Source organism: Lontra canadensis, unplaced genomic scaffold, assembly GCF_010015895.1.
Source record: "Lontra canadensis isolate GAN:19392208 unplaced genomic scaffold, GSC_riverotter_1.0 scaffold124, whole genome shotgun sequence".
Taxonomy (NCBI): Eukaryota; Metazoa; Chordata; class Mammalia; order Carnivora; family Mustelidae; genus Lontra; species Lontra canadensis.
In genome coordinates, this window is record NW_022631118.1 from 1,375,897 (window position 1) to 1,401,606 (window position 25,710).

Here is a 25,710-nt window from a genome sequence, read left to right on the forward strand (position 1 = left end):
GCACGCCCGGCTGCGGGCCGCAGGGCTCGTTCCGGGAGGCGGGCGCCGCCGAGGCCGGTGTGGCAGGAGCTCGGGCGGCGGCCGCCTGGGGCTGCAGGACTGGGGCGGGAGACCAGGAGGCTGCCGAGGCGGGACTTTCGGGCCGTGGGGGCGGCGGGGTCGACGTCTGGGCTGCGGCGGCGGGGACGGAAGGGGCAGCCGGGCGAGCCGGAGGGTGTCCCGTGGCGGCCGAGCGCGGCACCGCGGGCTCCTGAGGGGCGCCTCGGCCCCTCGGGCCCCGGGCTGGTCCGCGGGGCCGCGGGAGCGGGGCGGGCTGCGCGCCGGGTCCGGCCCTGCTCTGCGGCCCGCCCTCGGCATTCCGGGCCTCTGGGCCAAGCGCCCGCCAAAGGTTGCGGGTCCGGTCGCCCTGTGTGGACTCTAAGGCGCCTTGTAATCTTTTGAAGCGCTTTGACATCCCCAAAGGGCTCCGTACTGCAAACTAAATCGAAGCGCTTTGTAATCCCGGAAGCGCTTTGACATCTCCCTAGTAGCGCTGTGCAAACTGTAGCGCTTGGTGATCGCGGAAGCACGTTTTGGGTTTGGAAACCAAACCGACGCCCTTAGTAAATCTCGGATCGTTTTGACTAAGGCGAAGCGCGTTGGCATCTCCGAAACCCTGAGAACTGTGATGGGCAGTGGAAAAAAGGGGGAAAGGTCAGTGAGGCCCCTGACTCTGACCTTCTGGCTTGCCCTCCCCCCAGGGGACCCAGGGTGGCGGGAGTCTGAAGAGGGCTGGTATTGGAATCCAGGCCCCCTCTTTGCCTTGCAGGTGCCCATGGCGTCGGAGCGGCGCAAGGTCAAGTACCACTGGAGCAGCACTTCGGAAGGGTGTCCCCGCAAGCGCAGCTGCCTCCGGGAGCCCAGTGATGTGGCCCCCTCCAGTCGGCCAGCTCCTACCTCTGCGTCGCGTTCAGGAGGGACCAGCAGCCCCAAGCGCCTGAAAGTCCAGAAGGAGGACGATGTGGCCTGCACGCCGCGGTTGCCCTGGGGCTCATCCTGCCGCAGAAATACCTCCTCTTCTCATTCCTCTGATCCAGGTGTGGGCGGGGCTGCCGTCAAAGGCTGCCTGATTCGGAGCACACGGGGATTCCTTTCGTTAGGGGGATCCCCTCTTCGCCCTGTCAGCCCCTCTCCAGAAGAAATGGCTTCTCTAGAGGAGGAGGCCTGCAGCCTTAAGGTAGGTGGCTGCGACGCCTTGGAATCGGTGAAGCTCCTTCCACGTGGCTTGAGCTGTTGGGGGAAGGAGACTAAAAAGGGTCATGTCCTTCAAGATCTTTGGGGTCTTCCCACAGGTCTGCTTATGCAAACCCGGGAGACCAAGGGCTTGGTCAGGGGGGTGGGCTACAGTGCCGTGGAGAGGTAATTTTCATACTTGGCAGCACTTGAAAACTATTTGGAAGCCTTTAAAAACGCTTGTGCCTGCTTCTCATTTCGATTTAATGGGGTTGGGGGATGGTCTGGGTCTCCAGATTTGTAAATCCTCCTGTAGAACTGTAAGGGGCAGCCAGGTTGGAGGTTCACTGCAGTAGAAGGTGGGGGTCCTCAGGAGACACAGACCTATTTGCTTCAGTTGTGAATTTAAGGCATTGTGCCCTTGTACTTTGAACTTCTCTGAGTCACAGAATTGAGAATGAGAATTTGGTTCTTGGTGCAGCTTTTTCCCAAAGTTAACGGTTCCTGGCACCTTGGGGTTTTGCTTGGTGGGTAGGGTAGAGTGTGTTTTGGAGCTCAGCTCAAACATTTAGTTCCCCATTGGGAACATGCAGGAGGGTTTCTCAGAGCAGGTACATTACGTCCACTGTTTCATTTTATATGAACTTAAGGGATGACATTTTTCCAGTGAGGGAAGTTCAACCTGTGAGAAAGAGAAGCAAATGCAATTCATCTCTCAGTCGGCAGTTTCTCTGGTGAGAGAGTGAGTACTAGCTAACGTTGCTAGCGCACGTGTGCGCTTCATCCACTCTTTCAGTCAGGTTTTGAGCAAATATTCATTGAGGGCCTGGATCATCCCCCGAGTGTCCTAGTTGCGTGGGATTCTCCAGTAACAAAACAGAGATCACGGCCTAATTAGTTTGCATTCTGGATTTGGAGCTCTGGGCCTTAAGAGGTGAGGAGTTCTATATGTGGAAGAGTGAAGGAAAAGCCTTAGCTGGGTGAGATGGTCTGCCTTCAGATAAAGTGATCTTACAAAAGCAGTGAAAAAAGGCCCTAAGGAAAGTGTTTCGAAACTTCTACTGAGTGGTTAGATTATGTGCAGCTGAGAAACTAGGCTGTTGTTGGCTGTTTATCCTGGGGAACTCTTAGATGAAGTGCTCCAGGTGTTTTCACTGTGGACCTCACAGAACTCTTAGTATGGCACATGGATTTTTTTTTTTTTAAAGATTTTATTTATAAACTTGAGAGAGAGAGTGTATGAGCATGGGGAGGGGCAGAGGGAGAAGCAGACTCCCTGCTGAGCAGGGAGCTCAGCGTGGGATCCCTGGACCCCGGGATCATGACCCGAGCTAAAGGCAGACGCTTAAACCACTGAGCCACCCAGGCACCCCTGGATTTTTTTTTTTTTTATACAGTGATTTCAAAATCTTTGTCTTTAGCATAAAAATACATCTCGAATATGACTCAAAGATAAATCAAGTAAATAGAGGACTTTGCCATATAATTTAATCTTGTAGTTAATCCTTGATACAGTTTTTCACTTGATTTAGGGCAAAGCATGAAATAATCTCAATTGATTACAGTTGACTTCAGTGACAAATAGAGGTAGAATGAAGCCTTTCGGGAAGGGCAGGAATCTGCCTAGCCTTTCAGGTGTGCTGCATCCCAGGCTCAGGCTGACCTGCAGACCAGGAACCAAGATTTGAAGGTATAGCCTTTAATCCAGGTGGGTCTAATTCTGTCATGGACCCATCTTTATCTTATTTATTAGGCCTGAGGGGTGTTTTTTGCCAAAATCAATTTAATGGTTAATCATGGAGCAGTGAGTAGTCCGGTCCTGCCTCAGAAGTTGTGGGGTTAGTGCCTTGCTTTTTAGTTAGTAAGCTCTAGAGGGTTGCTGGGTGCCAAGGACTCTGTTGGGTTTTGGAACCCTGAGATGGCTTTTAAGGAGCACACATCCTGGTGGGAGGGCTTGAGAAGTCCCAAGACGGCCTCATGATGTGTTGTGTGCACCATGAGAGCCCAGAATGGAGACGGGAGAGCTAGGTAAGGGGCCGATTGCAACAAGGCTTCAGTAGCTAAGGGAATTTGGATTTTATTCTAAACCATTAGAGAGTTATGTAGAGTTCTGTACACAGGGAAGGCAGGTGTGCATTTTTGAAAGATCACAGATGTTGAGTAGAATATGGGGATGTTGATATCATTAATCCTAACTGTCCTTCTCTAGCACTGCGAAGGGCTCTGCCTATGATGTTTGTTAGTTTGAAGACAAGGTACAGTACTTGGTTCATCTTGATGAATTACAAAATGCCTTTCTTATCTTTTCTCTCAGTCTGTACATCTTTTCCTCATACTCTGAGTTATGTCCAACTCGTTTTTCTAGTAAGTCCCAAGTCTTGTCAGCAAGCACAGCCCAGTGGCACTCACAAAAACAGCATGTTCTCCCCCTTGGTCCTTCTAAGGTCCCCTCATTCCTACTTTTTACCCACCTATCCACCTGTTCTTCAGCATTTGCTCTTTAAATTTTGAAGGGTAAATGCTTGGCTTTGTTTGTGGGTCCCTCATTATCTTTCTGCTCTCCAGCTTTAGTGCAGAGGTCTCAGCTAGGTCGCAGAATATTCAGAGGGGAATGTTCTGGCTTTGGTAACGACGCCATATAGCTTATATGGGTATAACCTTATAAATGTATATTATATACTTATATATTACATACTTATATTAATATAATATATATTATACATATAATGTATATTATAATACATACTTATTATATATAATATTATATATTATATACTATATATTATATACTTTCGAAATGTATTTCTTATAGTTTTGAAGGGTGGAAGTCTGGGATCAGTGGGCCAGTATGGTCAAGTGAGGACTCTTTTCTGGTTTGTAGATTTCTCTTTCTGTCCTCACATGGCAGAGGGCGGGCAGGGGAGCTCTCGTGGGGACTTTTAGATAGAGCACTAATCATGTTCATGAGGGCTTCACATTCATGACCTAATCACTTCTCAAAGGGCCTAATACCATCCTCTTGGGGTTAGATTTCAACATACGAACTTGGGGGGACCCATTCAGACCATAGCTACACTGAGCAATTTGGATTCCCTAGAGATTGCTGCTGGCCAGCCTCTTACTGTTTTTTCCTTATTTCCTCTAGGACAATTGTTTGAAAGGTTTTCTTAGGTTCTCGTGGTAGTTGATGATCTTCGTTTCTTCTGTAGAGAAAGATTAAATTTGTTGTGAGCACCTTCACCTACCTTACATTATTAGTCTTTAGTATGACCTTCATTTCTGCTTTACTTCAGGGAAGAAAGACTGGAAGGGAAAACTGGAGAATTCATGATGTGATAGACTTTGATCAAATAGGATTCTCAGTGTTTGACCCTTAAGCTCTCACATAATCTCGAGAGTCTTGTGAAATAGGCAATATTATCTTTACGTGTCAGTTAACAAATATTTACATATTGGTTAACAAATATTTGAGCACCTAGTATATGTAGGTGCAGGGAAAGGAGACTCAGAAATGTTAAGTAACTTGACCAAGGCCATCCAGCTGGTACGTGGCCAAGCTGTGCTATCCCAGATCAATGGGACTTCAAAGCCTGCATTCTTACCTCTGCAGCTCTCTGAGTCTCTGCTCTGTCCTAGCCCAGTGTTAGCTGAGCGATGGAGAGACAAAGAGGGCAAGATCCTTCCCTTGAGGAGTCTCTGCAGGGTGGCACAGCCCAGACACAAGAAGCCATTGTATATCTTGGCTCTTGCATGACAGCTTTCCTCTGTGATCCTGGTTCCTGCGTCTTCACCCAGCAGATGTCTGGTGCTTGGGTGGAAGTCCGTGCTAGGGGTTGTAGTTGCAAAGAGGAAGGCAGTGGTTGAGTCACTGAATAGTCCTTCATCACTGAGCACTGTGTGCACTGTTGTAACAGGTGCATTTAAATACCAAGGGTCAGAGGAATGAATGACTAATGTTGAGAAAGTCCTCACAGAAGAGGTGCCTTTACAATTCTCCTGACAGATGAGGAGGAGGAGGAGAGGACATTTCAGGCAACAGAACAATGTGTGTCCAAAATATGTTAGGAAATGCTGGTCTGAAGTGGTTGGGATACGACTGATTCCTGAAGGTCCTCACTTCCCTTTTCTCCAGCACCCTTTTTCATTCCTGGGCACCTGGGTGTATGGATAAAGGTGGGAGATGATTCTGGAGAAGAAGCTTGGGGTCCAGCCTGTGAACAGCTTCTGATGTTAGGCTCAGATGTTGGGGATGTTTCCTGTGGGCAAATGGAGAAGCACTGAAGGGTTTTTATTTTTTTTATTTATTTTTTATTTTTAAGATTTACTTATTTATTTATTTGACAGAGAAACACAAGTAGGCAGAGAGGCAGGCAGAGATAGAGGCGGAAGCAGGCTCCTCGCTGAGCAGAGAGCCTGATGCGGGGCTCGATCCCAGGACCCTGAGATCATGACCTGAGCCAAAGGCAGAAGCTTGATCCACTGAGCCACCCAGGCAACCCAGCACTAAAGGGTTTTAAGCAGAGGTATGATGTTGGCAGATTTTAGAACTCCTCTCGCACACTGTGGAGAGAGGATGGAGGGAGTAGGAAGGGAGCTGGGTACGAACCGTTGAAACGGTGTAGGCTGTCAGTGGTGAGGGCAGGAACAGCATCTCCACTGAATCTTTCCCTCCTGCCTTCAGAGATGCATAATTCACTAAGCAGTAGTGCCACGAAAAATGAAATCTCTCCTGTTTGAAGCCAGGTGGTTCGTCTCTGCTCTTGAACTGAAGGCCTCATCTTTGCCTTTATAGCCTCCTCTCCACTTCTGAAAATCTTGAGTGACCTGGATCCAGTTCAGGTCCTTGTGGTCTTTGACAGCACAGCCTTTGCTACTGTTGCTCAATTTTCGTATTTTCTCTATTCCCCCTTGGCTTCCAGGATATTAGGGGGAGCTTGCGCTTGCCCCGTTTCTCCCACTTAAACGCTCCATGTGGCAGCTTCCTTCTCTGTATGGGAGGGATGACAGCCATGGCAGCTCTGGGAATTGTAAGACCACATGAAAACATAAGGTATGGGGGCACCTGGGTGGCTCAGTTTGTTAAGCGTCTGCCTTTGGCTCAGGTCATGATCCCAGGATCCTGGGATGGAGTGCTGCATCTGGGTTCCTGCTCAGTGGGGAGTCTGCTTTTCCCTCCCTTCCTCTCTCTCTCTCTCTTTCTCTCTGTCAAATAAATAAAGTCTTTAAAAAAAAAAAAAAAAAAAAGAAACACAAGATATGTTGTTCTAATTCTAACCCTTCTCTCCCCACAGTTACAGTCCTGGCCTTCATTACCAGGGTTGGCAAACTGATGGTCCATAAGCTGAACGTGGCCTGCTAGGTCCTCAAAAGTATTCAGTATTTTGGAGATTTCACATTAAAAATATATGCCTCCAGCCCACACTTCTACCTTGAACTGGAGACTTGAGTGACCCACTTCCGCTTCCGCACTTTTACTGCCTTTTCCTGTGTTCTTTCCCTCTCTGGCACTTCTCACTCTCTAACATACATATATTGCCTTTCTTCTGGTTTTCCTTTCCCTCGTCACCTAGAGTAGGAAGTCTAGTAAGCAGGTGTTTTTGTATGTTTCGTTGGATGCTAAGCTCACATGGATGCTAAGCAAGTGCGCCACAAAAACTGCTGTTGAGATCGAAAACAATTCAATTTGAGATCTCGTGTTTTATATGGAAAACTGGAATCCACGACTCTGGGTCTGTACTTGCAAGCAGCAGCAGTTGGTTTGAAGTGAGGAGCTGTGACCCTGCAGAAGGCGCAGGGGCTCCTCTGTTTGTTGTCGACTTTGTCTTCCCATGTAGTCCTCTGCCCGGCCTGGGGCGGGGGTGGGAGGGCAAGGACAGGGGTAACTGGTCGCACAGGCAGAGGTGGAGATGTCAAAGAAGGGATTTGGGGCCTTCGAGGATGAGTAGGAGTTTTATCAAGTGTAAAATGAGACTGAGGCGAGGGTGTCACAAGCAAAGGAAGTTAGGTTTGCCTGTGACAGTACGATGGCCATGCCCAAGGATGGCAGGTGGTTGGCAGTAGTGAGAGAAGCAGGCTGGGAAGTTGTGACTGTATCCTGTAGGATATGCCCAGGGAGCCTTCAAGCTTGTTTTTAACGTTTATTAGAATTTCGTCATATGGAAAGGTATTAAAAAAGGCTTATCATCTTTCCCAGATAATCCCTATAGACATTTTTTTTTTTTTTTTTTTGGAAGACAGAGATCAGAAGTAGGCAGAGAGGCAGGCAGAGAGAGAGGAGGAAGCAGGCTCCCCGCCGAGCAGAGAACCCGATGCGGGGCTCAATCGCAGGACCCTGGGATCATGACCTGAGCCGAAGGCAGAGGCTTTAACCCACTGAGCCACCCAGGCGCCCCTCCCTATAGACATTTTAAAAAAATGCCCACCACGTTAGAAAATTGAGACTCGGGCACCTTAGCTACTGTCATCTTCCCTGTGATTGGTATAGCCGCCACTGATTGATTCCTATACATAGTACCTTCTGGGTCACCATTTCACGAACTGTGATTTCCCCCCCCCCCCCCCCCTTCCAGGTTGATTCAAAAGATAGTTCTCGTAACTCCACGAACTCTGAATTTGCAGCTGAAGCAGAGGGTCAGAATGATACAAATGAGGAACCAAACAAGGTGCAGAAAAGGAAGAGGGATCGATTTCGAGACCAGGGCTCTACAGTGATCTACCTGAAGGCTATCCAGGGCATCCTGGGAAAGTCGATGCCAAAAAGGAAGGGAGAGGCTGCCACGAGGCCAGTGCCGAGCAAAGGAGAGCGTCCCAAAGGAGAGCGTCCCAGCCGTGGAGAAGAGCCAGTCAGGAGTGTCACCGTGTCTCCTCCTCCGAAAGGGAAAGAGTCAGCCCCGGAGGTGAGAGCAGAGGACGAAAAGGCTGAGCTGGAGAGGAGCAGCTTCTGTGACAGGAGAGTGGTGATAGACCCTCAGGAGAAGCCCAGCGAGGAGACAGCTGGTGCCCGAAGGACAGTCCTTGACAAGCACTCTCCAGCCCTTGAGTTTTTGGATGACTCCGACTCTAATTTAGAAAGCCAGAAGGTGAGCTGAGCTTATACCAAGCATGGGGGTTTTTTAGTTCTGTTGATGATATGTATTTGTTGTCTTTCTCATTTGATCCTGAGTGTTACTCATTAAAAGCAGCACTTCACTTACCAAGGACTCCGGGACAAACTGATGGTTCTTTTCTTCTCTCTCTTTTTTTTTCCCCCAAAGATTTTGAGAGTGAGAGAGAATGAGAGGGAGAGTGAGCACAAGAGGGGGGAGGGTCAGAGGGAGAAGCACACTCCCCACTGAGCAGGGAGTCTGATGTGGGACTCAGTCCTGGGACTCCAGGATTATGATCTGAGCCAAAGGCTGTCACTTAACCAACTGAGCCACCCAGATGCCCTGATGCTTCTTTTCTAAAATACCTTTCAGAGTTACTAAGAAATCTCAATTCAGTGCTATCTCTCTCTTTTTTTTTTTTCCCTTTTTTTAAACTTAGAATTTATATGTTGTTAGGATATGCATTTGCCTGCCCTAACAAAGGCCAAAATAACAGTGACTTAAAGACAATAGAAGTTTGGCTTAAGGAGGAGGGACCCTGGTGCCATCTGTCTTGCTGCCCTGCTACGTCAACCCAGTCTCCATCTGTGGTCTGAGTGGCTGCTCTGATGGGACCCTGAGGACATTACCTTGGCATTCCAAGCAGTAGAAAGGGGAAAAGAGAAGAGGAAAGTATGCTCCCTCCCATTTAAGAGCTTGACTCAGAAGTCCACATCACTTTTGCTTTTAGCTACTGATGGGAATCTAGAAACCTGGCCAACACCTAGCTGCAAGGGAGTCTGGAACATAAACTTTCATGTGGAAGACTTATCCCCAAGTCACTTGTAGTGCTCTTGAAGGAAAGAATGGTATTGGAGGGAAACTAGCAATTTTAAACATAGTTTATGCCTGGGCAAAAAGGCTGTTGTACCCATCTCTGCTTATCTTTATTTACATCTCCTTCGTGGCAGCTCCTTGAATCTCGTTAGCTCTTTCTTCCAGCACTTACCTCCATATTTCTAAATAATCTTGCACTGTGTATTGATTTTCTAGTTGCAGACCTCTGTGGACTGCCTACTTAGAAGAGGAGAATTTAGTTTTCCACGCTAACTTTGGCAGCACCATACCCATGAACCTGTCACCTCTGTTTCTAGCAGCTCCCCATGTTGTTGTCCTATAGTTTTTGGCTAAATCTGTTGAAGGTTTATTATCCCCACGTTCATAGCAGAACATGGTATGAACTCTGAGCACATTTCCTCTTGTACAAAGTTTATCTTCCTTGGAGATCAGCATTGCCATGTTTTCTCCTTTAGTTTTCCCTGTACCTATCACTGATTCATCCCCAAACTGCTGGTGCCATAAAATTCTCCTCAGGGTTGTCAAAATAAGTCGTCCCATTTTTCTTCTTGGAGGTGTACTTCTCTTAATTGTTTCCTTAGTATTCCCATTTTTCCTGTTTCCTTTTATTTTTGGTTTGTGAGTAGTTAAGGTGAGTGTATATAATAATACATACTATTTTTTTCTTTTTTTAAAGATTTTATTTTTTTGACAGAGAGAAACACAGCGAGACAGGGAACACAATCTGGGGGGGTGGGAGAGGGAGAAGCAGGCCTCCCACTGAGCAGGGAGCCAGTTGTGGGGCTCAATCCCGGGACACTGGGATCATGACCCCAGCCGAAGGCAGATGCTTAATGACTGAGACACCCAGGTGCCCCCCCCCTTTTTTTTCATTTTTGACATACTTAATTTCTAAGAACACTGATGTTTTGAGTATTCCTTTTTAAAGAGTATCCTGTTCTTGTTTTGAGGTTATTGTGCCTTCTCTGGTCTCTTTGAGAATGTTACAGGTTTGTTTTGAAGTTTTCTTCTACTTTCTGCACTACTTTTTCTCTGAGTTTCCTTCTGATTTTTGTCTTTTTTTTTTTTTTTTTTTTTACTAAGTATTTTGGTTTCTGTCTTATGGTAGGGCTTTCCTGGGATGTGTTGGTTGTCCATTCATATTTAAAGATGGAACTTTCAAAAGATGATTGGAAGTTCTAAGTGTGTGGATGGGCTTATCCACTGCTGGCTTCAACAGAGGGTGATGACACTGGGTAGTTTTGTGGGGGCCTCAACTGGATCGGCGGCTTCATTGTCAGAGGCTGCTCAGTGTCCCTGGTCAAAATGCTCAACTCCCCCACCTAGGAGGCACCATCTGGCTGGTGCTGTTCTGAGAGTCAGGTTGAGAGAAGTACCTGGGTTCTCACTGTCCAACATGCGATGATCCCTCAACCTTGATTGTCCATTGTTCCTGATTATTCCATAAGTTCCTTGGCTCAGCTTTATCAAGTGTGAACCGTAGTCTTTTGCTGGATGGGGAAAAGGCAGACCCATCTGCAGAGGATGGGAGCAGGGATCTCGGGACCTAACTTCACAGGTTTCCAGCTCATTCTCCTGTTTTCATCTCCAGTTTCACTTTCTTTTCAGAGGTCTGCTACCTCCAATTCCTGAGCCTTTTGGGGGGTCTTGTACTATGACTCAACATGTTTCTGGGTTTTTCTCACTGCAGACTTAGCTTTTGGCCATCTGTGATCTGCTTATCCAGTAACTGTTCATCTGTCTACTCTCTATCTCTAGCAGCTGATTTTTATCTAATTCGCTTTTCTGTTTTTTTCTTTATGCTTTCTCTTTGTAGGTTTATGCCTTTTGCTTTTTCAAGTTGGTTCATACACACCACACACACACACACACACACACACACACACACACACATTTTTTTTTTTGAGACCATGCACACAGCAGGTGAAGGGACAGGGCAGAGGGAGAGAGAGAATCTTAAGTCGTGCCTGGTGTGGGGCTCAGTGTCATGACCGTAAGATTGCAACTTGAGCCAAAATCAAGAGTTGGGTGCTTAACTGAGCTGCCCCCGTTTCCTATAGTTTTCAAAGGTTTTTTTGTTTTTGTTTTTTTTTTTTTTGACAGGAAGGACAAAAACTACATGGGTTATATTTAACTGGAAATCCCAAGAACAATAGGTTTTGTAACCTTTTTCTGCTAACTCTGTGATGGGTGTGTTTCCTGTCTGATATTGATCATGATCTGCCTAGAACTCCCCTTGTATGGATGAACCTTCCAAATTTACACACCTAAACTCCTGTTTGCCAGGCTGGACATTTAAAATGTCTTTGTTAAGTATATATTGGGAGGCAGCACGATATGGTAGGTAAGCACTGGGTGTTGGGATCAGATAGTTTGGGTTGAAATCCTGGCCACCTGAACTGTGATCATGAGAAAGCCACTTAACCTCTTTGAGCCCTAGTTTCTTCTGTGTAAAAAGTCACAGTTCTTGAAATCTTATTATGGTTAAATAGAGATCAGCAAACTTATTCTGTAAAGGGTCAGATAATATTTTTGGCTTTGTGGGCTGTATGGCCTCTGTTGTAACTATTCAGCTCTGCTGTAGTAGTGTGAAAACAGCCAGGGACAGCATTTCAGTGAACGGGCCTGACTGCGTTCCAGTGAGACTTGGTTTACACCAGTAGACATGGCTTACACCAGTAGACTGTGCGTTGGATTTAGCCTGCGGGCCAGTTTGCTGAACCCTGAACTGATGCATGGAAATGCTTTGCTCAGTTCCTAAGTGTACAGTAAGACCTCAGTAAATGTAACTTTAAATTTTACCATGTTGCTGAGAGTGTAAGGTAGTCATGAACATAGGTAATGTCCTATTTTCTCAAAAAGAAAATCCAGGGGACCCCTGAGTGTCTCAGTTGGTTAAGTGTCTGGCTTTGGCTCAGGTTGTAATCCCAGGGTCCTGGGATCGAGTCCCACATTGGGCTCTTTGCTCAGCAGGGAGTCTGCTTCTCCCTCTGCCTGCCATTTACCCCCACTTGTGCACTCGTGCACTCTCTCTCTGGCAAATAAATAAATAAAATCTTTAAAAAAAAAAAAAAAGATAAAAAAAATCCAAAAACCTTTTCTTGGCCAACTTTACCATATAAGCCTTTCAAGGACTTAGATGACATAATTATAAGTCTTTTTATGGTATGTATTTTTAGTTACATGTGCATTTTTAATTTCATATTTTTTCACCACTCTGCCTTTTTTCCCCACTCTCACATATCATTAATAATTTTGTGGAAACGTCACATGTCCTTGACATGGTCTTTGTTGTCCCTGGAGTTCCTTTTTGAGTCATGTAGTGTGATTTATTGAACTTCCTTGATCATAAGAATGAGAGAATCTGACCCAGGTCTGAGATGGGATGTGGGAATTGGTGTTTTTAAACAAATACCCCTGGAAGATAGGTTTGGGAAGCAACTAGAGGATGTCATTTACCCTTGCTTCTGATTTGCAATTTTAACTTATTTTTATTTTAACTTTTTATTATGGAAAATTTAAAACACTTATGAAAATTATCTAGGGGTGCCTGGGTGGCTTAGTCGTTAAGCCTGAGCCTTTGGCTCAGTTCATGATCCCAGGGTCCTGGGATCAAGCCTCACATCGGGCTCCCTGCTCAGTGGGAAGCCTGCTTCTCCCTCTCCCACTCCCCCTGCTGTGTTCCCTCTCTTGCGGTGTCTCTCTATCAAATAAAAAAGTCTTAAAAAAAAAAAATTATATACCCTGTCACTCATCTTCAGCAATGAATTCGCTGCTAATCTTGTCTTTTTTCTCTATGACTTTTTTTTTTTTTTTTTTTTTTAAAAACAGCCTCCATACCCGACCTGGGGCTTGAACTCACCACCCTGAGATGATGAATCACATGTTCTATGACTGAGCCAGCCAGGTTCCCCTCTCCACAGATTATTTTGAAGCAAATCCCAATTACTCTATCATTTCATCCATAAATATTTCATTGCGAATCTCTAAGATATAGTGATCTTTAGAAAAAAACAAACATAATTACAATTTTATTAGATCATACACACACACACACAGAATCCGTAATAACAGCGGTCCAGTCATTGATTAAATAATCCAGTTGGTTTCATGATATTTTTAATTTGTTTAAAACAGTATCCAAATAAGAGCCATATGTGGCAATTTCTAAATATCTTAAGTCTCTTAGTCCCTGTAGATTCTGTCTCCTCCCATTGTGATACAATTTTTTGTCATAAAAAATAGGACATTTGTCTTGTAGTTTTCTGTAGCCAAGATTGTGCTGATGAGATGTAGCACTTTTTGAATCCATGTTTAATTCTGTCTCTGGAAGTTTATCCCCAGTTGCCAATAGCTGTTCCTGTTACACTCAGGCAGTTTGTGGTTCATTTTTTCTGGAAGTGTATTTTGGGATTGCTACCATGAAGCAAATTCCAATTATTTTTCAGGTTACTTTCTGAATAAATAATACTTTTATTGTTCAAAAATGAAAAATAAAAGTTATTTAGTGAAAAGTAGCTTTCTAGCCTGGTGCTGTGTTGCCTTATTCCTCCACTTAGATACCAGTTTTCAGTTTCTCAAGTATTTTCTCACTGTCTCCTTATGCATAACCACTTAGCCATATTGCTTCATTTAAAAATTTTTTTTATTTTTAAGATTCTATTTGAGAGTGAAATCACGAATGGGGTGGGGAAGGGTAGAGGGAGAAGGAGAAGCAGACTCCCCTGGGCTGGGAGTCCACTGTAGGGCTCAATGATCCCAGGACCCCAAGATAATGACCTGAGCTAAAGGTAGACTCATAACTGAATGAGCCACCCAGGTGCCCCTACTGTATTGCTTTTTATTTTTATTTTTAAATTTTTATTTATATTTTAAAGTTTTATTTATTTAAGAGAGAGCACAAGCACCGAGCAAGAGTCAAGGGGGAGAGGCAGAAGCAGATCCCACTGAGTAGGGAGCGGGACCGGGGGCTCGATCCCAGGATCCCGAGATCAGGACCCAAGCTGAGGGCAGACACCTAACTGACTGAGCCACCCAGGCACCCTGTGTTGCTTTTTAAAAGTGAAATTTAAAAAACAAAAAGTGATCTTTAAAAGATTTGTTAAAAATGGGGTGTCTGGGTGGCTCAGTAGGTTAATAAGCATCTGCCTTCAGCTCAGGTCATGATCCCTGGGGTCCTGGGATGGAGCCCCACATTGGGCTTCCTGCTCAGCAGGAAGCCTCCTTCTCCCTCTTCCACTCCCCCTGCTTGTATTCCCTCTCTAGCTGTGTCTCTCTGTCAAATCAATAAAACCTTAAAAAAAAAAAAAAGGTTTGTCCACTGGAACTGTGAGGTCTTATCCCCCAGATATAAATCTGGTACATCTCTTTGTCTAACCCTGTCCCTTCTTTAAAACATGGAAAAGGGAAAAGGGGAAGTAGGAAATCTTCCTGTAAGCATCCAACATTAGCTTGGTTGAATTCTGTTTGGGGTCATTTGCCCTCACATGAAAGAACCTATATCGTCTAATACAGGAGACTTTGTAAGAATGGGAATATAAAATGATGCCTCCTGGGCACCTGGTTGGCTCAGTTGGTTGAGCATCGGACTCTCAGTTTTTGGCTCAGGTCTTGATCTCCAGGTCCTAGGATCAAGCCACAGTTTCTGCGCTCAGCAGGGAGTCTGCTTGATATTCTCTCCCCCTCTCCCTCTGCTTCTTTCCCCTGCTCCAACTTTCTCTCTGTCTAAAATAAATAAATCTTTAAAAAAAAAAAATGCCTCCTTTCTGGGGGATTATTTTTGGGGACAAAACCTTGCTTTCTGTTTGGGTACCTTCTGTAATTTTAATCAGATCAACTTGTTATTTTAAAAAACGGTAGAATTTTCAAGAGCTGGATTGCAAAAATGGTAGTTGCATGTTACTGTATGTGATAATTGTTTCAGCTTTGAGTTGTACATATACAAAAGTAATGATTCTAGTATGTCTTACTGGAAAAAGGGAAAAAATCTTGTTAAGTCCTGGCAATACTGCATTTTTTAATTTTCTGGGTTGGTAGAAATTTCCACCATAATTAAGATAGTTTTTGAAGGATTATTCTCCCTTAGAGATTAACTTTTAAAAAACTCTTTTTTAAAGATTTATTTATTTTAGAGAGTGCATACACATGTGGGGTGGGGGTGGGTGGTAGAAGAGGGAGAGAAGCAGACACCCCAACTGAGTGTTTAGCCTGATGCAGGGCTCCATCCCAGGACCCTGAGATCATGACCTGAGTTGACATTGAATTGGTTGCTTAACTGACTGAGCCACCCAGGCTCCCCAAAACTTTTTTTGTTTAAAGTAAGCTCTCTGTCCAACGTGAGGTTTAAACTTGCAACCTGGAAATCAAGAGTTACAACCAAGCACCCCTAAAATCTTTTTATCGGAAATTTCAAACACACTCCAAGTAAACAGACTAGTGTTAAAAAATCCCCCAGGTGCCCATCACCCAGCTTCAGGAGTTCAGATTAAGTTTTAAATGTGCTGCCGTTTAAGTTATGTTGCATCCTGGGAAAGATTCTTGTTTGTATATTTTTGTTGTTTAGGAAAGGGGTAGCAGGAAGAAAATCTAAAATTGGAAAGTATCATATGGGAGGTTTATAATTCATTAACATTTTTGTTACCAGTATTTGTTTCCTTTTGGAGTGTAGGTAGTGTGGTACGGAAGGTTAATACAGACAGTAGAAACAAAAAATTTCGTTCCCATTTTAAAGAGGTAATCAGTTTATCCATCATGCTTCTTTGTAGTGAATTTTTCGTTATGTGAATTGTATTTGCATATACAAATATTTTTAGGAAAAGAGCTTTGTAAGTTGTTGCTCTAGCCATCTGGTCTCTGTGGGCGTAGATGGTTTTGTTAATCAAAAGAAACGAGGGTCCTTAAACAGTCTTCCTTGCATGAGTGGAGATCCATGTTTTTACTGTATTTCTCAGACTTGATTTGTATCCAAGCAACATGGAGACTTAAATACTGAGTCCTTGAGGACCTGTTGAATCACAGTATCACAGAAGAGGGTGGGGTAGCCTTCAAAAGCCCCCAGCTGGTTCTGATGTGAAACTAAATTCAGGAGCCATTGCCCCATTTATTCTACAAATTAAGTCATCAAATATTTGTGACCGCAGTATGCTAGGCACTGTTGTAGGTGTCTGGGAGACATGAGTGAAGAAAATGAAAATTCCTGACCTTGAAAACTTCTGTTCTAGCAGGGCTAAATTGATTTAATGTAATGTATAGCTGGTTGATCCATTTATCATTGCCAGCAGTGGCTTAAACTAAATGTTTTATTTTGCTCTCAATTTTGTGAGTGAGGAATTCAGAAAGGTCTAGAAAGGGCAGGTGTTGCTCGGGGTCAAGGTGGTATTCTCCCAGGTGCTTCTGACACTCCAAAAGCCTGGCAGGGCTGCACGGGCAAGATGCTCACTCATGTGGCCGGCAGTTGAAGCTGGCACCTACAGGTGACCTCTCTAGAATATGGTGGGTGTCAGGGAGGTCTGGTGTCTTCCTGGTGGTTGGCTTCCCTGTGAGGAGCAAGCTGACAGAACCAGGAGGAAGCCCCTTGGCCCGTCTGACAGCTGCTGTGTTCTGTTGGCTACAAGCGATTCATTGGATTGGCCCAGGTTCAAGGGGAGGGAAGGGCTCACAAACCCCACCTCTCAGTGTGGAGTAATGTAAAGAGAATTTGCAGACATATCTTAAACCTACCATGACTGTGTGGTTTTGCATTTGAAATGTTAGAATAGAGACATGTTAGAGATGAGATGTGTTGGGGCACTGCTTTTCTCTAAAATCCCCAATACACATTGTGTTCTAGAGAACAGTTTTTCTCCAAAGGGATCATTTAGAAAGGGAGTACAGGTTTAGCATCCCCTTTGAGGATGATACTTTTATTTTTTTCTTTTTTAAGATTTATTCATTTATCTTAGAGTGAGAAGAGGGCATGCGTGTGGTGGGGAGAGGCAGAGAGAGAGAGACTCTCCAGCAGACTCCCTGCTGAGCGCAGAGCCCGGCACAGGGCTTGATCCCATGACCCTGAGATCATGACCTGAGCCGAAACCAAGAGTTGGGTGCTCGACTGACTGAGCCACCCAAGTGCCCCTAAGGATGGTATTCTAAGATTTTGGTTGCAAGTTTAGCTATCTGGTTTGGTTTGGTTGCAAGTTGCAATCTGGTTCACATTGTAGAAATTACAAGGAAACCAGGCAACAGAGTAAGATAAGGAGATAATGCAAAGCCTTCACCGTGGCCAGAAAAACAAGGCAGAGTTTATGTTGCGCTGATGACCATGTATGAAAGGCCGTCTTCACACAGGAAGGCTCACCCATTGGTTTTGTTTTCTGCAGCCTAAAGAGAGGGAGGTGGTGATAGAGCACACCTCTTCAGGAAGTGACTGGTCTGATGTGGATGAGGTCTCCACAGTCAGATTCTCTCAGGAGGAGCCCAGCTCGCTGAAACTCTCCACAGTTCCGGAGTCTTCTGCCTTCCCCACGGACTATGTCATGTACCCGCCTCATCTGTACAGTAGTCCGTGGTGTGACTACGCCAGCTATTGGACCAGCAGCCCCAAGCCTTCTGGTTACCCGTCCGTGGGCAGCAGCGGTGGCGACCCACTGCAAGTTGGGAGGAGTAACCGCGGCCTCCTGAGTGATTATTCCCCTCACTCCACAGTGAGCTCCCAGAACACCTCCAGAGACCAGGAGCTGACCGAGGAGGGCAGATCCCAGAACTCTCGTTCATTTAGTTTCTCCAGAAGCTCAGAAGAAGAGGTGAAGGAGAAAAGAGCACTCCAGGAGGAGGAACCCCCTCGTTCCTGTGGAGGACATGCGTCTAGCTCCCTGCCAAGGAACCATCGGGAGTCAGGCCTAGAGGGGGGTTTCATTGATACCCACTGTCACCTGGACATGCTGTATTCCAAGTTGTCTTTCAAAGGGTCCTTTACCAAGTTCAGAAAAATTTATAGCAGCTCCTTCCCTAAGGAATTTCAGGGCTGCATCTCTGACTTCTGTGATCCTCGGACACTGACAGATTGCCTGTGGGAGGAGCTGTTGAAAGAGGATCTGGTTTGGGGAGCCTTTGGCTGTCATCCTCATTTTGCACGTTACTATAGTGAGAGTCAAGAGAGAAATCTTTTGCAAGCACTGAGGCACCCCAAGGCTGTGGCGTTTGGGGAAATGGGCTTGGATTACTCTTATAAGTGCACCACGCCTGTCCCAGAACAGCACAAGGTAATGAGGCCCTCAGTTTGCACATGGTTTCATTCCTCGTTCAGTTGCTGAGCCTAACAATAAGTTTCTGTGCTTTGGGGTCCAGAGAATTTAGAACCCTTAAAAATAAAATTGCTCTTGTCCAGACCGTCAAGATGTCACTTGCCAAATGCTTCACCAACTATTTCTTTACTCTTTATTAGGTAGGAGAGGGGCATAGTTACTCTGTGACATCTTATGGCTAATGATATATATGGCAAGACATTTGTTTGCCTTTCTTCTTGGGAAACAATTAGTTTTACGTTTGTTTAATTAAACTGTATTTTTATTATGGTTTTAAAGTTAAGTGTGTCCCTAGAAAATATTTGGAAAATACAAAACTGAAAGGAAGAGAATTTCCCATCCCACCAGAAATGGCAGCTACTGCCATCTTACTATGTATTTTTTGAGCATGGACATTTGGCAGGGGAAGGGTGGTTCCAGCATTTCAGTATAAGTTTCTGAGTTGGGAAGGAGCAGGAGAAGGAGAAAGACCCTCCCACCTTGTCACTTCTCAGACTGCCAGGTTGCCTTTATTGTAGAATTTATTGTGTGCAGTTTTCCTGGGGCTGCATGATAGGCTGGGTCTGTGTGCCCATTGTGCTCCAGGCCCTGGTGAGTGGGTGCGTGAATGCCAGCCTGGGCAGAATCTAGCAAGCTGACTTTCCCTTTGGCGCTGTCCCCAGCCTAGCTGGGCCAGCCTCTGCTGTCCCCGCCCATTGCTACTGGCATCTATGGTTAATTGTGAATAAGGAGAGGGAATCTTCTAGAGGCAAAGGTTTTTTTTTTTTTTTTTTTTTTAAAGACTTTATTTATTTGACAGACAGAGATCACAAGCAGGCAGAGAGACAGAGAGAGAGCGTAGGAAGCAGGCTCCCCACTGAGCAGAGAGCCCGATGTAGGGCTCAATCCCAGGACCCTGAGATCATGACCTGAGCCGAAGGCAGAGGCTTTAACTCACTGAGCCACCCAGGTGCCCTGAGGCAAAGGTTTCTTAATTTTCCCTTGACCAAAGAGAAAATTCAGAGAAGGTATGGTACTCTTCTGACAAAGCAGAAGACTCCAGATCTTTATACACCTTTGGGAGACAGAGATTCCAATTTGAATAGAGTTGTCTGTGGCAACCAATAGGCATGCAAGACTTAACAGTTAATTTACATATGAAACAATTTCAGGTGTTCAAATACATCGGAAGGATCTCATTTATTTATTTTTGAAATGATTTTATTTTTATTTGAGAAAGAGAGCACGAGCAGGGTGGGTTAAAGAGAAAGGGAGAAGCAGGCTTCCCGCTGAGCAGGGAACCTGATGCGGGGGCTCAATTCTAGGACCCTAAGATCATGACCTGAGCTGAAGGCAGATGTTTAACAGACTGAGCCACCCAGGGGTCCCAAAAGTAAAATTAAGAAGAAATAAAGAAATAGAAAAAGGAAGAAAAGAAAGTTAAAGAAGGTAGTAATTAGAACAGATTCCCCTAGGATATCTGATTTTGGTTGAATAAAGAAAGTAAGTTGGAGAAAATATGTAATTTCCATTCTTTCAAGTATTTGAGCACCTTCTGAGACAAGGTATTGTGCGTGTGTGTGTGTACAACTCTTTAGAAAATGTGTGGAAGGTGATTACTTCTTGAGAGTGGGGGTAGAGGTAGGGACAGTGAGGGGAAGAACACATAACTTGAACTTGCTGTTCCTGAACCCTGCCCTGCAGCCCCACGTAAGCTTGGCATGGTGGTTGCCATGTGGAGCAGCTGGGTTTGTGTTTGAATTGTGGGGCTCCAGCTTACCCGTGACAGATGACTTGATCTCTCTTGGAGCCTCCTTTTCTTGACTGCATGGTGGGCTAACAGCAGTCATTTACCTTGGGGTGCTTATGAGGGTTACATTACTAATACATCTGAAACGCTCTGAGCACCTCCTATGGTAAGCACCCCGTAAGTGTGGGCTGTTCTTATAATTCCGTAGTCTACAGAATTAGAGACTGCGGGGGGGGGGGAGGTTCCCCATTGACCTGGGTGTTGTGGGGATATAACAGACTCCTGACATGCTTCTGACACGTGTCCCTTTGCCTTCTCCCAGGTGTTTGAGAGGCAGCTGCAGCTGGCCGTATCTCTGAAGAAGCCCTTGGTGATCCACTGCCGAGAAGCTGATGAAGATCTGCTGAACATCATGAAAAAATTTGTGCCCTCAGACTACAAGATCCATAGGTTAGAAGGCTGGAGCTTCAGTGGGCAGATGGAACGAACACTTCTTTCTGTGTAGGACATGAGTTGGAAAAAGGAAAACTCAGGAGAAGATGATAGTATTAGGTCTTTGTGATGTACTATCTTCTCTAAAGCTTAAGTATTAGATTGAACCATATGAAATTCCTGATTTTGACCATTTTTTACTTACAAAATGGCAATTTCATAGGGTTTGAGCTAATAGCCATGATCACTGGTGAGCAAGAAGGGGACTTTCGTGACTCTCATATCCCTGGTGGCAGGCACAAATGGAGTCTGTGCACTCAGAAAGGAGGTCTCTTGATCTGGGGAGAGGCCACTGTGTTGTTCAGTGACTTAGCATACAGAGAACATTCCAGGGTGCCCCCAAAGAAATTCTTTGCTTTTTTGAATTTGAAAGTTCATTTTCCCCGCATTAAAGTCAGTATGTTTTTAATCTTAATTGTATGTAGGGGCTCTTAAGTTTGGTGTGCTGAACTTGATCTACTGTGTGCCTGTTGCGGGTGTTGGCTCAGGGCCCCTAGGAGCAGCCGTGGGAGGCAGACAAGTCATCTGGTGACTTTAGCGGATCCAAGGGCTGAGGGGGGCATAAGGTGCTGTGGGAGGCAGAAGAGGGGCCATTAGCTTAGCTTTGCTGGGGAGCGGCTAGGAGGTGATGGCTGGGCTGGCTCTTTCAAGATGGGTGAAAAAGCAGAGTCTAGAACCCAAACCAGGTGTTGACAGCGGAAGGTGGTGGGCTATCAGGCCAGACTGCTGCCTTTTAGGTGTCCAAGCAGAGAGTGCGACCTCTCTTGACTGTGGTAGCACAGGCCAGAGATGAGGTACAATCCCTTGGCTCTTCTGGGTGGGTGGGTTGGTTTCTCATGGCTTTGTTTTGGGATGGCTTTGAAGGAAGTCTCACAGCAGGGCAGGTAAACCAGGGCCAAGATGGCTCAATGGAAGTGTTGTGGCTGGAGGAAGCCGTGAATTTTCATATTGGTTAACAGTATTTTGTGTACTAAGAACATAAATAGTTAACAAATTCAGAGAAGATTGCCCTATAGTGCCATTCCCTAATATCTTCCCTTTTTCGTTTCCTTCCAGTCCATTTGACTGCAGAAACATAATTTTTACCTATTGTCATTGTGATCTTGGCAGGGCCATAGGCTTTAATTCTGCTTCTTTCCTTGTGCTGTAAGCGTACCCTGTCCCTGATTGTTCCCTCTTCTCTGTGGGGGTCACTTGAAGCGGCTGTGGAGGAGTGGGCGCTCTGACGGGGTGACTGCTGAGAGCTTCAGTCACCAAGAGTCTCCCTTGTCTTACTTGTTGGAACCAGGTCTTGTCTGGCTATTGTGAAGTCCTTCCCTTGGATGCAGTCTTTGTGTTTCTGGGACTCTGTCCCCAGAAGACACTGAGAAGGGAGTTGGGGGCTGTTGTAGAGGGCCCTGACTTGGAAACCCTCCCCTCCCCTCCCCAGGCACTGCTTCACCGGCAGCTACCCGGTCATCGAGCCCCTGCTGAAGCACTTCCCCAACATGTCTGTGGGCTTCACTGCCGTCCTGACTTACTCCTCGGCCTGGGAGGCCCGGGACGCTCTGAAGCAGATCCCGCTGGAGAGAATCATTGTGGAAACGGACGCTCCCTACTTCCTGCCCCGACAGGTAGGGGTGTGATCAGGCTGAGCTGAGGCGAGGGTGGGTGGGAGGGGGCCAGTCACCTTTGCAAGGTTGGCAGGGCCAGAGCCCCAGTGACTTCCAGGTCTCCTTGGCTGTATAGATGTCTCCTTGTTGTGGCTCTGCAGAACCAAAAGTCTAGGGGGCTGAGAAGCTGAAGGGTAACCACTCTCTTCCAGGCAGTGCAAAGCCCTACCCTGTAGAGGGTAGTCCAAGGAAGCGTGGGACCCTGCTCACCCAGAGCCCCCCATGACTAGGACTCTCCCTGCACCTGCAGGTAAAGGGGTCTCTACAGGGCAGCCCCAAAGAGGTCCTTGCTGGGGAAGGGCAGGGAGGGGGATCTGTGTCATGGCTGTGCAAAGAAGGCACAGTGATGTTCTGAATGCTTGATGTCTTCCAGGTTCCCAAGAGCCTCTGCCAGTACGCTCACCCAGGCCTGGCCTTGCATACGGTTCGAGAGATTGCGAGGGTCAAAGATCAGCCGCTCTCCCACACCTTGGCCACCCTGCGTGAGAACACCAGCCGCCTCTACAATCTTTAAGCAGAGAGAGTGCGGTCAGGAGAGAAAGGTCAGACTAGAAAAGGTCATAAAGATCACATTATCGGTTTTTTAAAAATCAGGACAAAAATAGGTTTCTCTGCATTTTCTTAATGTAGAGAATGTGAACATAGAGTGAGCATTAAGCCTGATCTGTCTCGAGTGAACTTGGTTTGGGACCTTCTTCCTTTTCTCTTCCCACCCCTCCAGGATGACCCAGTGGCCTGGCAGAAGATGGGTCCGAGGTCAAGGAGGTATCTGGAGAGCCTACTGGAACAGAGAAAAGCAGGACAGGATGTTCATAAGGCTCCACTTGGGGCTAGGGCGGGCGTGCAGCAGAGCGGGATGCCAGTGAGGAGTGACCCCCAGGGTGGTCAGTGGAGAAGGAAGAGGCCGAAAGGAGGGCGTGGCGCATCTGCCAATCCTGATCCCTGTGCTTTCTGACCTTCGGCTCCTGGTGGTTCTCGGTTCTGAATATGAACTCCCAAGTAGGAAACCTCCTCTGGAGCATGTTGGCTGGAGCGCCGTCTCAGAGGTTTACAGTCCCGCCACCGCGAAGTCCTCCCCATCCCTTCCCAGGACGAGCCTTCAATTTGGCTGTCCTATCGCCCATCTGCTCCGTGTTGGTGTGGGCGGAAGACCTCGGCTGTTGGCCTCACCAGCTCCGCTGCCGGTGGCCTAGAGGGGTTGGGGGACGCTCAGTATCCGGGGACGTCCTGGCCGACAGGGATCGGGAGGGGCTGGGTGCCTCGAGGGAGAGCACCCCAGAGAAGGGGTTTCTGTTTGCTGGAGCCCCCAGGGCCGCAGCTCGCTTGTGTTTGACTGAGATTGGTCCAGTTTGCAGTGGGTGCGACCTCCCGCTCTGCTGTCAGGGGCCCCTGCTGCCCATTGCTCAATTTTTGCCCCATTCTCCTGGAACACTGGACCAAGAATACTTCTGTTTCACCCCATGGGACAGCCCCCTGTGTGCCCACCCAGGTTGAGAGGTAAACCAACTTAATTCTTCAAAACTCTGCCGGGGCTGCTCAGCCCCCGTCTCCAGCCTGTGCAGAACAAGCAGGCCTGGGTCTGCCTTCCACTCCCCTCCCGGGGCTCTCCCTTGCCTTTGCCTCGTCTGAGTCCTTTCTCCGTATTGGAAGTGAGAGCCTCTCCCTTGACTTGGGAGCTGTCTGGTCATCAAGTTTTCAGCTCTGTTCTGTTCCCTGCTGGTGTATCTGTTACAGGCCCTGGAAGGCTGTCATGATCAGGGCTTACGTGTGAGGACGCTCTGCACTTTGTCTAAAAGGATCCTTTACTCTGATCTCCCACCGTGAGACAGGACACCCTGAGCCCCTTCTCTGTTTCCTGGAGGCGAGAGGCTTAAATCGTAAAACCCACCCCTTAATGCTGGATTTCTCTAGGTGTTTTCAGAAGGTGCATCTGGCCTTGCAAGCAAAAAGGGAACGGACTCAACATTTCCTATCTGGTGTTTCTGTTTGGCCTGGTCACGCCTGTCACTGGCCTGGGAGGTAGGCCTTGATTCACGGTCGACCTTCCACAGGTCAGCCGTGGGTTGTCTGGGCCTCTTGTTTGCCAGTGGGGGCTTGTCCTCCTGCTTGGAGGAATCAGAGGACTGAGTATTTCAGGGTGCTTTACTGTCGCCCCAACGAACTGCAGCCTGTCCAGCCCCTTCACCAAAAGCCCTGTACGTCAGTACTGCCCATGCTGGCAGCGGACGGGCCCTGCTCTGGAGGGTTCCCGGGAGGATGGAGTGGATGTCCCCAAACCTGTGTTGCCTCCCTGCCAAGGTAAAGCACAAGGTGCTATATACTTTCACCTCTAGGATTTAAGATGGTCTTATCTGAGTGTCGCCAGTGAAACATGACTGGTGTGGGTGCAAAAGCCGGTGGGCACTGTTTTTGATTTGATTTTTGGCTGGCTGATGTGATTGTGTTTGCTGTGCTGCCGGAATGCATCTGTATCTCCCCCCACCCCCTGCCCCTTTTGGCCATCTCTTTCTGTAAATAAAGTGATTGGTCTTCAGCCAGCTCCTGTGCTCTCCTTGTTTGGTCAGATTTCTCAGAGTGACGACAACAGTTAAGTTGTTGTAACCTGAGAATCCTTGTAACCCGAGAATCCAAAGGTCTGGAGAAATTTTCGAGTGTACATGTGTGTTTCTGCAAAATTAAAGTGGTAGTAATAATTGGGGCACTTGGATGACTCAGTTGAGCGTCTGCCTTCGGCACAGGTCATGATCCCAGAGTCCTGGGATTGAGCCCCACATCGGGCTCTCTGCTTGGTGGGGAGCCTGCTTCTCTCTCTCCCTCTCCCTCTGCCTGCCCCTCCCCCTGCCTATGCTCTCTCCCTCTCTCTGTCAAATAAATACTAAAAAAATAAGTAAAGCGATAGTAAGAATACATTGGTACCTTCTTACGAGTTCGGCTGCTCTTGAGCTTTGACCATTTTATTGCCAGGTAACTCAGAAGTGAGTGCGTGGATCTTTTCTTTCCTCTTCCGCAGTGCTCTGGGAAAAATGGAGCCCCCAAGGGTGGTGGTGTCTAAATCCATTGTACTGAAGGGGGCACTTTGGACCGTGAGCTCCTCTGACGCCTCTGGGCAAACTTCGGGGGAAGCCCTGTGTCACTACTTGTGGTCAGTCCTCTCATTTTGTGCTAAGGTATTAATGAACAGTGGTGCACAGGTTAAAAGTAAACTGGGAAAAGGAAGGCTGCGTTCCAAGAATGCTAAAGAAATCTGAAACTGGAGTCGATGCGTCATTGAGACCCTGTCATTGATGGTATATTTTCAGCAAAATCCCGTCACTTTGTCTCATCCATTCCTTCCCAGGTGAATACACAGTTGATTGCATCCGCTCTGTGGTGGTCTTATTTGTGGCTAGAAATCTGCTGCTCTCGGCTTTTTAGGTGCTTCT

At 46.7% G+C, this 25,710-nt stretch overlaps 1 protein-coding gene across 1 annotated transcript; it reads left to right on the forward strand.

Moving 5' to 3' along the window:
* Positions 1-145: 145 nt before the first annotated feature.
* On the forward strand, positions 146-24,986 carry TATDN2 (TatD DNase domain containing 2). The gene is made up of 8 exons (XM_032841485.1): positions 146-693; positions 809-1,216; positions 7,782-8,291; positions 17,492-18,373; positions 20,467-20,594; positions 22,066-22,249; positions 22,662-22,830; positions 23,010-24,986. Exons 2-7 carry the CDS (start codon positions 815-817, stop codon positions 22,800-22,802), a joined length of 2,247 nt encoding a protein of 748 aa, XP_032697376.1. The 5' UTR covers positions 146-693; positions 809-814; the 3' UTR covers positions 22,803-22,830; positions 23,010-24,986.
* The last annotated feature ends 724 nt before the right edge of the window (positions 24,987-25,710 follow it).